General features: G+C 47.7%; 1 protein-coding gene across 2 annotated transcripts in view; it reads left to right on the forward strand.

The window, feature by feature from the left end:
* EXOSC8 (exosome component 8) overlaps positions 1 to 15,748 on the forward strand; it is a 238,937-nt gene that overhangs the window by 172,037 nt on the left and 51,152 nt on the right. For both annotated transcript variants that reach the window (XM_078657200.1, XM_078657199.1), the window contains exon 9: positions 12,320 to 12,440. In XM_078657200.1, the coding sequence (XP_078513326.1) occupies positions 12,320 to 12,440 (121 nt within the window). The remainder of the gene's footprint in view (positions 1 to 12,319; positions 12,441 to 15,748) is intronic.

The following is a 15,748-nucleotide window of genomic DNA, read 5'->3' on the forward strand; positions in this document are numbered from 1 at the left end:
CAGGCCAGAAAGCCGCGACCGGCCTATCTGCACAACCGCCTCGTCGGCCGAGCCCACTGCGCCATCAAGGGCCGGCCATAGCGCTCCGCCCCGTCCGGGCGCCGCCGAGGAAACTCAGGCCAGCCCGCTCTGGAGGCCCCGAAGCGAGCGAGGGCACAGTTCCGGATCCACGGCACCCAGAGGCGACCGGAACAGACGGTAAGTGCCTGTAAATCGCCTTAGATCCACAGCGTAGCAAACCTTTTTCTTCCCGGGGCAGGATAAAGGCAGGATTTATGTTCCAAACAGTAAAGTAGACGGAGCCGAGCTAAAACGCGGCCATCTCGGACGCGAGCTTGGCTCCTCCCTGAAAATACAGATTTAAAATACTAAAAATACACATATTATTTAATCCTGCTTCAAAGGACAATAATCCTAAATTTAAAAAAGTGATTCGCCGTTCCTTTCAGTTCATGTCAGTTGATTTGTCCCTCAACTAAACCCCACTCACTCCGGCCAGTTTTCTAGTGCCTCTGAGTTTAAATGCTTATCTTAAAAAGCTCGTAATGGAGAGGAGGGTCAATGAGTCTGGGGCCATTTGTAAGTATAAAAGCGCGGCATTAGCGTGCCTAAATTTAGGTTTCTTCAGCAGGCTAATTAAAAAAAGGCGCCTGGGCAATGAATAAAAAGGGCACAATAATACAAAATGAAGGGTACCCTGCGGAGATCGATGATCGTAGCCGCAGGGACCCTTTGGCTCAGAGAAGTTATTAAAACCTGCCGGTTCAGCTAGTAAGTAGTGTAAACAATTGAGCCTAAAACGTGTTATTAAAAATCTGTCATGAGCGTTAAAGGTAAGGGCCAGGTACGGCTCCATTCCTTCATTAGACTGTACTAGGTTATAAGTCCTAACTGACTGTTTGCCCCATTCGCTCTCTTCTCTGGTGGTGATTTTATGGGTAAAGGACCTCTTCCTCACTAGATCTTTTTCGGGTTTGGGAAGAGGTCTTTGGAGCCTATTTTTTCCAGTTCTAGGCTCCAAAAGGAATGTCCATACCACTATCTCTGCTGAGGCAATCCAATATTATTTGCCTAGTCAATGTTGCCTCCGGGTTCTCCCAGATCTTTAACCACGCTAGTAGGGGGTCTAACTTGTATTCTATCCTCACTGAAGGCCCCTCCCAATTCTTCATGGACAATATATGCAGGGACGCCCTGTGGGACCTTGAGGAGCCTCCTCATATATTTGTTCTCCTCCACCTGTAATTTGCCCCAGAGTTCCGCACCGTATGACACTTTAGAGCAGCACACAGAATTATATAAGGTCATCATTTGCTCCGGGCACCAACGGCCCAGTCGGCTGCCGAAGTTCATAATTGCTCCTGTGCTATACATTAACTTATTACAGCGCTCATCAATTAATGCTTTAAAATTAAGTTGCCCATCGATTAAAATGCGTACGAGAAGGACTGCACCTTTTCAAGTTTGTGTTCGTCTATTCTATAGTTGAAGCTTTTCCGCTGCTTTCGCCCTGCTTCCATCACATATGACTTGGTTAGTTTAGCCAACAGGTCTAATTTATTCATAAAATCCACAAAGCCATCTATTAAGATCTGGAGGACCCGCGGGGTCCGTGCCAGCAATACCGCGTCATCAGCGTTAAGCAAGATGGGAATAGCCCGTCTGCCTACCCTTGGTGAGTCCACGTTTAGGCTTAAAAGTTAATCTTCTAATCCGTTTATATACAGCGAAAATAAGAAAGGCGCCAGGATGCACCCCTGTCGCACCCCACTGATGCAAATAAATGACTTGGTGCATCCGCCCTCTAAGTTATACCTTGCTTAGGCCGAAGTATTCCAGTGTAAAGCTTTTAAAATTTTTATAAGGTTCTGATCTACCCCTAGATTGCTTAGTTGACCCCACAACTTCTCCCTGTTAACGCAGTCAAATGCTGCTGTAAGGTCCATAAATGCTAAATAGACCGTTTCATTATTAGCAATGGTGTATTTAGCTACAAGGAGATATAAGTTTATGCATTGATTTTCCCCTAAACCCATATTGGACATCAGTAATAATCTGTTGGTCCTCCGCCCAGTCCATCAGACGATTTAGAACAACACGTCCTAATACTTTAGCAGTGGTGTCTGAGGGAGATAGGGCGGTAACACTGTGGGTTATCTCTATTCCCCTTTTTGAAGATTGGCACTATTGTGGCCATTGACCATGAGCGTGGGAGCCCCGTGGCTATGGCAGCATTTAATACTCTTGTAAGGATGGGTTCCCACAGGTCCACCTTGCTTAAAAAGAGGTCCGGCGGGATTCCATCCGGGCCTGGTGCCTTGTTTTTAGTAAGGCCTCTAATGCCTACAGTGGTCTCCTCTAGGGTGAATTCAAGTGTTACATTCCACCTCCCCATCCCTTCACAATTATGGTGCGACTCACTGTTCCTCTGATTATAGAGTCCTCTGAAGTGCTCCACCCACTGACCCGGGAGAACATTGGAACCTATCTGAGGACTGTTTGCGTCTTGGAAACATGGGTTGTTGATTATCTTCCAAAAGGCAATGTTATCCTTCCTTTCTGCAGCTCCTCTCAGGTCCTCCCAAGTTTGGGATTGGAGGGCCCTCTTCCGTTGTTTTAGAGTCTGTTTATATTTGAGTCTGCATTGCATCACCATTTGTTTGTCCCTAGGATCTGATCTTAGTGAGGCTCTTAACTTTCTCTGTGCAAGAGAACATGCGCTATCGAACCCCCTGGGGTCACTATTTGGTTTAGTCTGTCCTGTCGTTTAGGAGGTAATATATAATGCGACCCATTTCTTCAAATAGTTCCACTAAGTGTGGCCCCTCCATGGATATATCTAAGCACTGCTCTAGGAGATGTCCCCCTTATTTAGCTAAGGACCTATAAAAGCTTTCCCCATTAATTCTCGACCACTTCAGGCGCCTGCCATGACCGGTAATCCTTTATACAATTGGGCCCGCACCCCTCATTGGGGCCCTAATCGCATTTGTCGCTGTCAAAGACAATACTAAGGGGTTGTGGTCACTAAAACCGCTTAGTTCTATTGAGAAACCCCATACCCACCCCTTTAGCAACTGGGACATCAAAATAAAATCAATAAAAGAACTGCAGCCCCTTCCCTTAAATGTTTGGATAACCAGCTTGTTTGGCTCAATAACCAACAAATCCATTGTGTGCTCAAGCCCATAATTACTAATCAGCCTACTCAGTTCCTTGCCCTCAGACGTGTGCTCCAAATGGGGTCCCTCCTCTATATTGTAGGCGACCCAATAATTTTTGATGGGTAACAGTTTTGGGAACAAGTGGCAATTGAAGTCCCCAGCGACTAATAGCGTTGGAGCTATTGTACTCTCTTTTTGTTTGGATAAGGATTTTAACTTTCCATCCAGCTCACTCACTTTACAGCCTCCTGAGTTGTAAAAGTTTACCAGGGTTATGTTAAAACCCCTGCTTTTAAATCCTAAGCCTATCATATGTTCAGAGTTCCACTTTAAATCAACCCAATTCCCTTCCAGGGACACATCTAAGAATACTAGGAGGCCTCCCCTCGCTCTACCCACCGAGGACTTACTTGCAGGAATCCCAAATAATTTGTACCCAGCGAACAAAGTTTGAGTGGTCCACTTCCCAGGTTTCCTGGAGGCAAATGATTTTAAATGTTCGAGGCATGTGGGCTGCTAAATTCATATCTTAGCATTAGATCGCCGCCTAGTGTTGGGCTCGGATGATCGCACATTGTTGTCCTGGAAGAGTCTTCGAAGTATCCTGAGATAGGTGGCTCCTCCCCTGGACTACAGTGCGCTTGGGCATCGGCTCCATCCCCAGATTGTTTTTTTCCGCCATTGGGTTCGGATGTGGTCTTGACGTCTTTCTGTCGAAACCGAGAAAAACTAACTTTTAGCTGCCAAAAGGCCTCGATTTTTTTGCGTCGGTATTGTCTGCGCACGGTCTCGAGTCTTCCGTCTCTTGGAGCCGGAATAAGCGGAGTTTTCTTTCGCTCTCAGAACTTTGAGGCCTTCTCATCGCGACTCGACTGCAAAACTTTTCGGACATGGAGCGGAGCCCGTTTAAGTACTGCCCGCTTTGTGGGTCCAAGTACCCACACATCGATCTACATCCCGTATGTAACAAATGCCTTTCGCCCGACCACGACGACGGCAAGTGCAAGGCCTGTGCGCAGTTCCGCTCCAAGAAGACTCTCAAGCTTCGCCGCGCGGTGCGCATGGAAGCTAGACAAACGGCCCCGGATCCGGAGAACATCTTCGGAGAACAGGAAGAAGAGGACCAGGGTCATCATCTTCAAATCTCCCCACCCGAGACGGAGGTCGGGGCGGATCCGGGAGACGACGACGGAGTCGTGGGTCAAGGCCTTGAATACGTCGACGAGGTAGGAGAAGACGATGAGATATATGGGGCCGCGGCAGATAGCTCGGGGGACGAGCTCTGCCCCGAAGGTTACGAGGATACCGACCGGGTCACGGGATCGCCTGTCGGCCTTACCCAAGACCCGTTGCCGCAAGCCACAGCCCCGCCTTCGGGCCCGGCCACGGACTTACTTGCTGAGCAAACTGTTTCGAAACCGAAACCGAAACCATCGGGATCGACAACATCTAAAATGGCCGACCCGAAAACGAAACCGAAACTTAAGGACTCGAGTGTCCCTAAGATGGCTGCCGTGCCAAAGAAAACGACGGTGCCCGCTACCCCATCGACTCCGTCGACCTCCGGTCCGCAGAAGTCGAAGAAGTCCGTCGATTCCGACGCTGCAAAATCGAAAACGACGCCAGAGGAGGGGTCCTCTAAGAAGGATGGTCGGCACGGGTCAACGGCTACGACGCCGTCCAAGCCCGCCAAAGTCGGCTCCAAGGAGGCTACGCAGGCACACGGAACGAAGTCTGGCACGTCTGCGCCCAGGACCCAGGAATCGGAGCCGGTGAAGACGGGATCCGCGCCCAAAGCGCACAAGGCCCACAAAGACGTCGGATCCGAGGGAAAAATCATACCATCCTCGTCAGCGCCGAAACAAACTGTGAGTGAGCCGTCCCCCATAGCCGAATCACTACAGAGAATCAGGGAGAAGGCCTTTGCCCCGTCGGCTCCGATACCATCGCCGCAGCCGCAAAAGGACACTCCAGCGAAGCCTTCTGGGAAACTTCTATTTATTTTGCCGCCGAAGGAGGCGCCGAAAGCTTTTTCAACCAAATCGGCACCGAAACAGGTGATTTCTTCACCGGCAGGCCCGCCTCCACGTCGGATACTCGAATCAGAGGATGATTCAGAGCATTTCATCGACGCTGACACAGGCAAACTGACCCTCTACAAGAGGAAAATCACTTCGGAGCCAGTGGACCCATATGTCATCCCACTAAAGAAGAAGAGGGTGCCCCTTGACGCCTCAGGCCTCACGGAACCAATCCAGCCTCCTCCGAGACGGAGCCCTACTCCCTCACCAGAACACTCTGCGGGTGAGGGGTATGATGAGGACGAGCAGTACAATTTCCCTATCAATGAACCGGATGCACAACCGGATTCATATGATGACACTGGTGACCAGAACACCCAAGGTGTGGGGCAGGACCCGCAACTTTTTAATGCACGTGCATCCCCGACTGAGGACTCAGCAGGTTTTCATGCACTACTCGAGAGGGCGGCAGCCAATCATGATGTGGACATGCATGCTGACCCAGTTGAGGAAGACTTCCTTTTCGACACGTTCTCAGTCTCTGAAAGGACAGTAGAGACACTGCCTATGCTTAAAGGCTTCCTCAAGCATGCTGGGGACATATTTAAGGAGCCTACAAGAGCGAGAGTGGTCAACCCTCGTATTGAAAAAAAGTACAGACCTGCACCTGCAGACCCCGCATACATTCGGGGACAGTTGCCACTGGACTCTCTTGTGGTCGCCAATGCCAGGAAACGTGCCAACTCCCAGACGACAGGTGAAGCTCCTCCCCCGGATAAGGAGTCCAAAGTGCTAGAGGCAGGGGGCAAAAGAGTAGCTGCACAGGCATCAAACTTTTGGCGCATTGCCAATACACAGGCGCTCTTAGCGCGTTACGATAGGGCGCACTACGACACCCTAGAACAGATTGTACAACACCTGCCTCCAAAGTTCCAAGAGGGCACCAAACTGCTTATTGAGGAAGGGAAGCTAATCTCAAACGCAGCCATCAAGTGTGCACTTGACGCAGCAGACACAGCTGCTAGAGCTATCAACACTAGCGTTATGCTGAGAAGACAAGCGTGGCTCCGCATCTCAGGGTTTAAACCGGATATTCAGACAACCATTCTTAATCAGCCAGTCAATCCTGATAGTCTGTTTGGTCCAGATGTTGACACCACCCTAGAGAAAATAAAAAAGGACACAGAAACCGCTAAGTCCATGGGGGCCCTACAGTCACAACAGTTTCGCGGCAGCAATTTTCGTCGCTCAGGTGCACGTGGAGTCACCAGAGGACAAATGGGTCAACAATCCCAGTTCTCAAAAGGTGGAGCACAATCCTCGTTCACAAAACAGAACAAGGGAGGTTACAGAAATAACAGCAACAGAGGTCGCGGCAGAGGTAACAACAGCTCCCACTCCTCTACTCCAAGCAAACAGTGACTCTCTGTCACTGCCCCCCGACCACTTAACACCTGTCGGGGGGAGACTGCAGCAGTTCCTGCCCGTCTGGAGAAACATCACCACAGACAGGTGGGTGCGACAACTAGTTCAGTATGGTTATTGCCTAGAGTTAAAGTCCACTCCACCCAACATCCCGCCAAGGCAAAGGCCTATGTCCGCAGAGCACTTGCTCTTATTGCAGCAGGAAGTAGTGGTGATGCTGCAAAAGGGAGCAATCGAGCTCGTGCCGGTGGGAGAGGAAGGCACAGGGGTATATTCGCTGTACTTCCTTATTCCAAAGAAGGACGGATCTCTCAGACCCATTCTAGATCTACGTCCCCTCAACCTGTACATACTATCAGAACATTTCCACATGCTTACACTGCAACAGATTCTCCCCTTGCTAAACCAAGGAGACTTCTTAGCAACCTTAGATCTCAAGGATGCTTATTTCCACATTCCACTACACCCGTCCCACAGGAAATATCTCAGGTTCACTATTCAAGGCAAGCACTACCAGTTCAAGGTCCTACCCTTCGGAGTCACCACAGCCCCGAGGGTGTTCACCAAGTGTCTGGCGACAGTAGCGGCGCACCTCAGGAGGCAGAACATCCATGTCTACCCCTACCTAGACGACTGGCTCGTGCAAGCCAAGTCGGAACCACAGTGCGCCGCCGACATGTCGACTACAATTCACCTTCTTCACAATCTGGGTTTCTCGCTGAACTACCCGAAATCGCACCTACAACCAGCACATGTCCGGCAGTTCCTAGGTGCGACGATCAACACCCTGACGGCCATGGCTCAACCAAACCAAGTCAGGATAGACAGCATGCAGTCTCTGATCCAAAAGTTCAGGCCACAACACTCGCTTCCAGCGAGAGTGTTCATGCAGTTGATAGGCATGATGGCCTCCTGCATCTTCATAGTCCCTCACGCACGGCTACATATGCGCCCGCTCCAGGAGTGCTTAGCGAATCAGTGGACACAGGCTCGTGGGCAATTGACAGACCTAGTGTTGGTTACCAGTCGGGCATACGACTCTCTGCATTGGTGGACTCCACACAACCTTTGCAAGGGCCGACTGTTCCAAGAGCCTGTGCCTCAGATTGTCCTGACAACGGACGCATCTCTCCAGGGATGGGGAGCTCATCTGCTCACTTACACAGTGCAGGGACTATGGACGACGCAGCAACAGAAGATGCACATCAACTATCTGGAACTGATGGCAATCTTCATGGCGCTCAAGTCCTTCATTGTACATCTGTGCAACAAGGTCGTGCTAGTCCGGACGGACAACATGACCGCGATGTACTACATTCAAAAGCAGGGAGGCACCCACTCGCCACAGCTGTCTCATCTGGCTCAGAGCATGTGGAAGTGGGCCATTCAGAGGAACATTTTCCTCATGGCAGAACACCTCCCAGGAAAGGACAATCAGATGGCGGATCTGCTCAGCAGGTACAGCCATCAAATGCACGAGTGGGAGTTACACCCATCTGTCCTCCACCCGTACTTCCAGCAGTGGGGTCATCCGGAGATAGACCTGTTTGCCACCAAAGAGAACGCAAAATGCCAACACTTTGCCGCCAGGTTCCCTCACCCACAGTCGCAGGGGAATGCGATATGGATGAACTGGTCAGGCAAATTTGCGTACGCTTTTCCGCCAGCCCCTCTAATACCGCTGGTCGCAAGAAAGCTGGGGCAGCACGAGATGACTCTCATCCTAGTTGCTCCAACGTGGGCGCGCCAGGCTTGGTACACCACGTTCCTCGAACTCTCAGTGGTGCCGCATCAAAGACTGCGCCTCACGCCCAGTCTTTTGACGCAGAACCATGGAGAAATTCAGCATCCAGATCCGCAACAGCTCAACCTGGCGATCTGGCTCCTGAAGTCCTAGAGTTTGGATACCTTAACCTACCTCCGGAATGCATGAACATCATCAAGGAGGCAAGGAAGCCAACTACTAGAGCATGCTATGCTGCAAAGTGGAAGCGTTTTGTCATTTACTGTACAGCCAATGACATCAACTCGCTAGATGCATCTATCCCCAACATCATCTGCTATCTGTTGCATCTTTACAAGTGCAATCTAGCGTACACTTCCATTCGGATACATCTATCCGCCATAGCGGCTTATCTTCAAAACAGGCAGCACCTCTCTGTCTTCAGAGTGCCCGCCATTAAAGCCTTCCTTGAAGGTCTGAAACGAGTCATTCCCCCAAGAACACCGCCAGCTCCGGTGTGGAACCTCAATGTCGTTCTCACCAGACTGATGGGACCACCATTTGAGCCACTGCACTCGTGTGAACTCCAGTTCCTTACGTGGAAAGTAGCTTTCCTTGTAGCTATTACGTCTCTGAGGCGTGTCAGTGAGCTGCAGGCGCTCACAATCCAAGAGCCATTCATTCAAATTCATCCAAATAGGGTAGTGCTACGCACTAACCCCAAATTCCTTCCGAAGGTGGTGTCACAGTTTCATCTAAACCAAACTATTGACTTACCAGCATTCTTTCAAAACCCTCAAACGGTGGCGGAAAGAATGCTCCATACCTTAGATGTACGGAGGGCGTTGATGTACTACATAGACAGAACACAACCCTTTAGAAAAACAAAACAACTCTTTGTTGCCTTCGCACCACAACACAAAGGCAACCCGATTTCCAAAGCAGGGATAGCCAGATGGATTGTTAAGTGCATCCAGATATGTTATCAAAAAGCCAAGCGCACTTTAACAATACCCCCCAGAGCGCACTCCACACGCAAACTGGGGGCATCCATGGCTTTCCTAGGGAACATTCCTTTAGAGGATATTTGCAGAGCAGCCACGTGGGTTACACCACATACCTTCACAAAACACTACTGTGTTGATGTGCATTCCAAGCAGCAAGCTGCTGTAGGACAGGCTGTTCTCAAAACACTTTTTCAGGTTTCTGCAGCTGGCACGGGCAACCGCCGCTGATGGAGGGACTGCTATGTATTCTATGCTAAGATATGAATTTAGCAGCCCACATGCCTCGAACTGAATATGCTACTTACCAGTATGCATCTGTTCTTGGCATGTAGGGCTGCTAACATTCATATCGCCCGCCCTCCTCCCCGGTGCCTGTCGCAGCTGCAGATATACTATTGTATTTATTCATTAGCATGGACATCCTTTACACTTTTCACTCCATCTTCTGCCACAATGGCGAAAAACAATCTGGGGATGGAGCCGATGCCCATGCGCACTGTAGTCCAGGGGAGGAGCCACCTATCTCAGGATACTTCGAAGACCCTTCCAGGACAACAATGTGCGATCATCCGAGCCCAACACTAGGCGGCGATCTAATGCTAAGATATGAATGTTAGCAGCCCTACATGCCAAGAACAGATGCATACTGGTAAGTAGCATATTCATTACCAATGTATTCCAACTTCTCCAGGTTCTGTAATTTAGCTGACAAACCCGCTACGTTCCAGGATATACAATCAATAGTATACCCTGATGTGTCCACCTCAAGACGTGGGTCTAATCTTGCTCTCTCGGGTTCTTGGGGTACCTCTGTTCTGAGTGTCCATGTGGGGGCGGTGGGGGGATTGGTGTATTTGGGATGTGACTTCTCCTGCTTGCTCTTTCCCCTGTGGTTTATAGACCTGCGGTACTGCATTCCCTACCATGTATTGACCTAATTTCTCTCCCTGCAGTCAGTCCACTTCACTGAGGTGTCTACCCCACTGGAGGGGTGCATATCTGTGTTGTACAGGGAATCCCAGCCCTGCCCCCTCCTCCATTGGCATTATCCGTTGACCACATTGGTGGCCTCCACCTAGTGCTCCCTTCCATAAGTCGTTCCGCCCCCTTGACAACCCCTCATTTAACCTCGTTTGGTGTCCCACCCCAATGTTGTGCGCAACAAATTGCTCAGTGTTGGGTGTAAGAGCTGGTGGAATATAGAAGTAACTTAAGGGTTGAGCCTGGATCAGTGATCTGGAGTGTGGCCAAGAACCCCAAACAAGTGTCATTCACTGCCCTGGGGTCATTGAAGTTAATAGTCACACAATCTCCCGCTGTATTTTTTTCCCTGGCTCCTGCCCAGCTTACTCGTCTAACAAGTAAGCTGGGCACTTACACTTAGCGTCCTGGGGCAATGGCCTGTTTTTATTTCGCCGATAGGTTGTCTTATTTTTAAGTTGGTCGTGGGTTTCAATTTTGCCATCTTCCAATTCAGGAACGCCCGTCAGGACTGCCACATAGGGTGTACAGGCAGGGGGTAAATGTAAATGGGAGTATATGTGCATTCCCTTATTTTTATCTCTGTCCCTTTGAAGGCAGTGGTTTGTTCCATGTTTGTCTTCAGTACCTGCATCGCCTCCCTACCCTGGTCTTCCACTTAGGGTGCCTGGGCCTGACGGGTGGGTAGCCGGTGCTTCCTCAACGGTAGGGGGAACCATAATACCGGGGCAAACAGTTGGAGCCCTTTCACCCTCCTTCCCTTGCTCAGTCGCTGTGTCACCATTTACTAAATTTTTTTGGCCACCACCCTTAGGAGTCATTATTAAACCCTCCATCTTATTAAGTCTAATTTCAATTAGTTTGAGTTTTTCAATTAATGGATCCAGTGCCGACAAGATATGGGCGCCCAACTTCTGCCAGAACTCTTGCCCAGGCTCCATTGGGCCCATTCCAGTAGCGCCTAAAGTGGGAACATAGTCTCAAGCTGCTGCTCCAGAATTCAGGTCTCAGACAGTGCAGATCAGCTTTATTATTTCTGCAAACATTGGAACAACTGCTGTCTGTTTTGCTGTTGTATCATTTTTAAATCAATCTCTTAAGCTCAGGAAGAGGCTAGCTTCTTAATGAATTAAGGCCCAGATTTGCCAAGATTTCACATCAGGGTTGTGTCACTTTAGAAGCATAGCCCAACGTAAAATCCTTTTTGGCTTGTGGTAAACCATGCAGAGTTGATTTGCATGGGTTTGTGTGGTTTAGTAAAAACCACGCATTGCTTTGCGTCAGGTAGGCATTACCTATGTGGAACATTGGCGTTCCTATGTATGCACCCATGTATTTTGACGTAAACGCAGATTTACAAAGGCTTATAAACTTGGGTTTGCGCAGAAATAGTGTACTAATCAATATAGACATTACAAGAAGAAATACCTTTATTTCTCTTTGTTACTTTATTGTTGCATGTGTGCTGCCTTTTGGAGCATACATGGAGGAAATTGCCCCTTAAGATTGTTTTTGTGCAGAAAGGTATTCCTTCTTGCACAAATCAATCCTGCCAGTCCTGCAGGCACCCTTGCGGCATGGCGCAAGGGTGCCTGCGTTGGCTCTAGACAGCACAGTGCATCAGCTCTAGGAGAGAGCAGTAGTATCCAATATCCTAGTAAATATTGCACATTTTGGCTCTCTCCCTTTCACGCAAATGCGATACGTGAAATATTAGTAGAAATGCCCCAAAGCCTTTGTTTGTAGCTGTTATAATCTTTGTATTTCAGTCTTTGATCTTTATAATATGTCATACCAATAAATTGTTTTTATTATTTTTTCAGATCTAGATGTTTATCAGACAAATAAAGATTGTATTGATTTAAATGACTTCAAAAAAACACCTTTTTGTATCTGGCCCCTAGTGCAGAATTTCAGTGAGCATTTGTGTGTTTGAGTGTGTTACTTTGGAGTATGCACCTTTGGGACAACATGACAGTATCTACTTCTGTTTTGCAGTGCAGTTGCCAGCAGTTAAAATACATGAAAGAACAGGACTTGCACAAGTGAACATGAATGAAAAGACTCCTTTGAAGATAGGAAAACATCCAGTTTCAACATCATTTGCTGTATTTGACAAGTGAGTATACGTTCAGTAGATTAGGCAAGTGTGTTTATATTAATTGCCACTAGGCACTGAGGGCTAGCTGGGGGGATGGATGGTCTTTGTTCTGATGATGAGTTTGTAATAGTAAAAACACACAGCTATCGTCTGCCTAACCGTTTTACATTGGCTCTTATGCATGAACTCATTATTGAATTTTGTTTTTTCACAGTTTGTATCCATGACAGTACTTTTGTCTTCTAGTATTTTACTTCTAGTTCTCGATGCTTCCAGTGCATGCTGGTGTTGATGACTGAGATTGTTTGTGTAAGACTGGTAGGACATTTCAGTTGGTATCATCAAGATTGCTTCTATTTCTTGAATTTATTTCAGCCACTGGTAAATACTCGGGGCCAAAATCCAGCACATACCTTTTTTAATTTATTTTGTCTGCCATGTCACCTCGGACAGGGACCGGCCATACACAAACGAGCCTTTGTCGTTCTCTAGTAGGTAAAGTCCAGTCCAAACTATCGGGACAGGTCCATCGTAAGCATAACCACATGCAAAAACTGAACAGTTTTGGCCTCTATGGGCCTCATCAACAGGGTGCAGATTGAATGCTGTTGATGACTGAGTGTGGACACAGGTCTGGGCATGCCCGTCGCACTTAGGGTGTTGCTCTAAGGAATACAAAAAAAAAGTAGATTTGAATTAATCTCAGTCATTGGTAATTGCTCTGGACCATAATCTAGTACATTGAGTATTATGAATTGTTTTTACCCACCACGCTACGTCAACCAAGAACCAGTTATATACAAATCGGCCTTAGTCTCGTCCAAACTGCCAGTCCAAGTCCCCTCTGAGCAGGAACATTAGCAACCCCAGACTGGTTTTGCCTTATTTGGATCTCATCAGTAGGGTGCAGTTTGAGTTGTGACCCAGACGTGGGTCCTGTGCTGACTATGCCACTAATCAAGCTGTACCCTATTGACAAGAACTAAATGTGCTAAAACCGGGTTTGGGGGAACCAAAGTCTGCTGCCTTGATAAATAGACCATAGATAATGGGTGCCATCTGGCGTGAATCAGGTCTGTGACCATGTGTTCAAAGCTACATAGCATTGGGTCTGTTTTCGGTTCACAGAATGTTGCCTTAAAATCTAGCCTATGGACCACCAACTGGTTTGAAGGTCATTTAAAATTTATAAACAGACATTTATGTAAATTAAAAAGACCCCTTACATGTGTGCTGGGCCCACATTCCAAAATTGGACATCGTTCATACCGAGCTCAACTTTTTTCCCAGGCGCCATGTCTACTCCCTTTTTAATAGACTGTGGACCTGTCAAGCCTAGCAAAGCGGGTTGTACCTCCTATGTTTGCTGTCTATTTTACAATTTAAAGATCATTCTGAGATGCTGATTGGCTGTCAACTCTGGTAAACCTGCTGCAAAAGAAAAAGGGCCACCTCCTTGGCAACAATGATACCAGACCATCAACCCAATCAGAAACATCTGTCAACGAGGAGCTGTTCTGCACCATCTACATGATTGAAGTGGAGTAGAAGACTTCTAAAGACACCATTGTGTGAGAATTTTTCCACAAATTCACATGGGGGGGAAACCAACACTGAGACTGTGTTCCGCAAGCTAAATGAGGAAACCCTCATGCAAGGTTACCGGGAACTGTACTCATTTGGTGCACCAGCTGTGCAAAGACACCAAGGTCTAAGTATGATAATGAGCATATAAGGTGCTAGCAGGATCTGAACAGAGCAGAGGCAGCCCACGATCCATAAGCATTGCTGACCTGTCAGCAAGAGGTAGTCAAACCAAATCTGAGGATCTTTGCTTTGGATTACATGGAGGGAAGTCCTTTTCTATTAGAAGCACAATAAGTAAATTGGAAAGGAGACCTCTACAAGTTACGTTGTATTGGTCCTGCAGTTCAAAATAAATAAACAAAATTCCCTTCAATTTTGTTTTGAGAACCACCTTTAAGAAAACGGGACAAGACCATGTCTCTAATAAGCCCGCAGCGGGCTAGGAGCAGGACCTTCCCGCCCAGCTGTGCATGGGGGAGCAGAGGAGGGGTTTGGAAGCCTTTGACAGGTTGGGTGAAGGTCTGGCCATGCCCAACACCACTGCACACAGTAAAAGGCAATTTACTATGGGCATTGGCCATCTGCAGCAGGATCGGTGGAGCAGCCGGCCCTGCAGCCAACACCTGTTGTGCACAGTCAAAGACAGTGCGCTGTGGTTGGCAAGCCAGGCACAGCGTGAGTCGGGAATCAGAAGTATAAATAAATAAATAAAAAGAAAACCCTCAAATGAAATGGAACAACTGTAGTTGAAAAATTCTTCAGTTATGTTGTGCAACACATAAATCGAACGCTCTAACTCACAATGCCCATGATGTAACGTCACCATATAATGCACTACCACCCCTTTAGGACCAGTTAGGCTTTGTTTGTTAAACCTTAGCTCAACCCTGGGTGGCTGTAGCTCTGCTCTGGATTGGAGCGGCATACCGCCCCACACCGGACGCACAGCTTTGTTTTAATTTGCATTCCACAGATGCCAATCACCATTTTCTTTTTCTTCCAAGTTAGTTTATTTTATCAAAAGTCATCAGAAATGAATCATATCTTCCAGCTTTTTGCGCAAGTCACAAGAGAGGCGCTTACATCTTCACCACAATTCTAAAAGGTGCAGCAATGCTTATCCGAGCTTTATCCTGCACCCCGAGGGCGTGCGTAATATCATCCACATTCATCAATTTCATTTACCCAATGCATTTCGGGTCATTTTTCGACCCTTCGTCCGGGGTTTGATTATCTAAAATGCAAACCACATCTTTTTAGAAAACTGTTTAACCAATCTCTTTCATCGTGTTACTAACTCATTGGTGCTCTCCACTTTTCCCACAATCAACGTTTTCCCGCTATAAACATAAGAATCTACATTTTCCCGCTATCAACATAAGAAGTGCTGCTCCTATGTGTGAATACCAAACTTTTCAATACCGTTTTTTTTCAAACCTCTTTTTCCCTTGTGTCTCTCCTCAAGTGCTGTCCCAAACCCTTATGACGTGAACCTTCCCTCCCCTGCTCCCTCAACACTTAAGGCAATTTCAACGGTAACCGAGTCACTATTTATATGATTATCATACCTTTTGCTGTATTCGCGCCGTCATCTTTTCTGTACATCTGGCTGTAGCTCTTACCATCCGGCTTACACAAAGGAACAAGTGTAAAGCGTTTAAACCCCACCAAAATAATTGGAGAAGAAAGAAATTAAACACCATATAAATTTGAATCCAAATTTGATACAAATGGAGTAT

Source organism: Lissotriton helveticus, chromosome 8, assembly GCF_964261635.1.
Source record: "Lissotriton helveticus chromosome 8, aLisHel1.1, whole genome shotgun sequence".
Classification (NCBI taxonomy): Eukaryota; Metazoa; Chordata; class Amphibia; order Caudata; family Salamandridae; genus Lissotriton; species Lissotriton helveticus.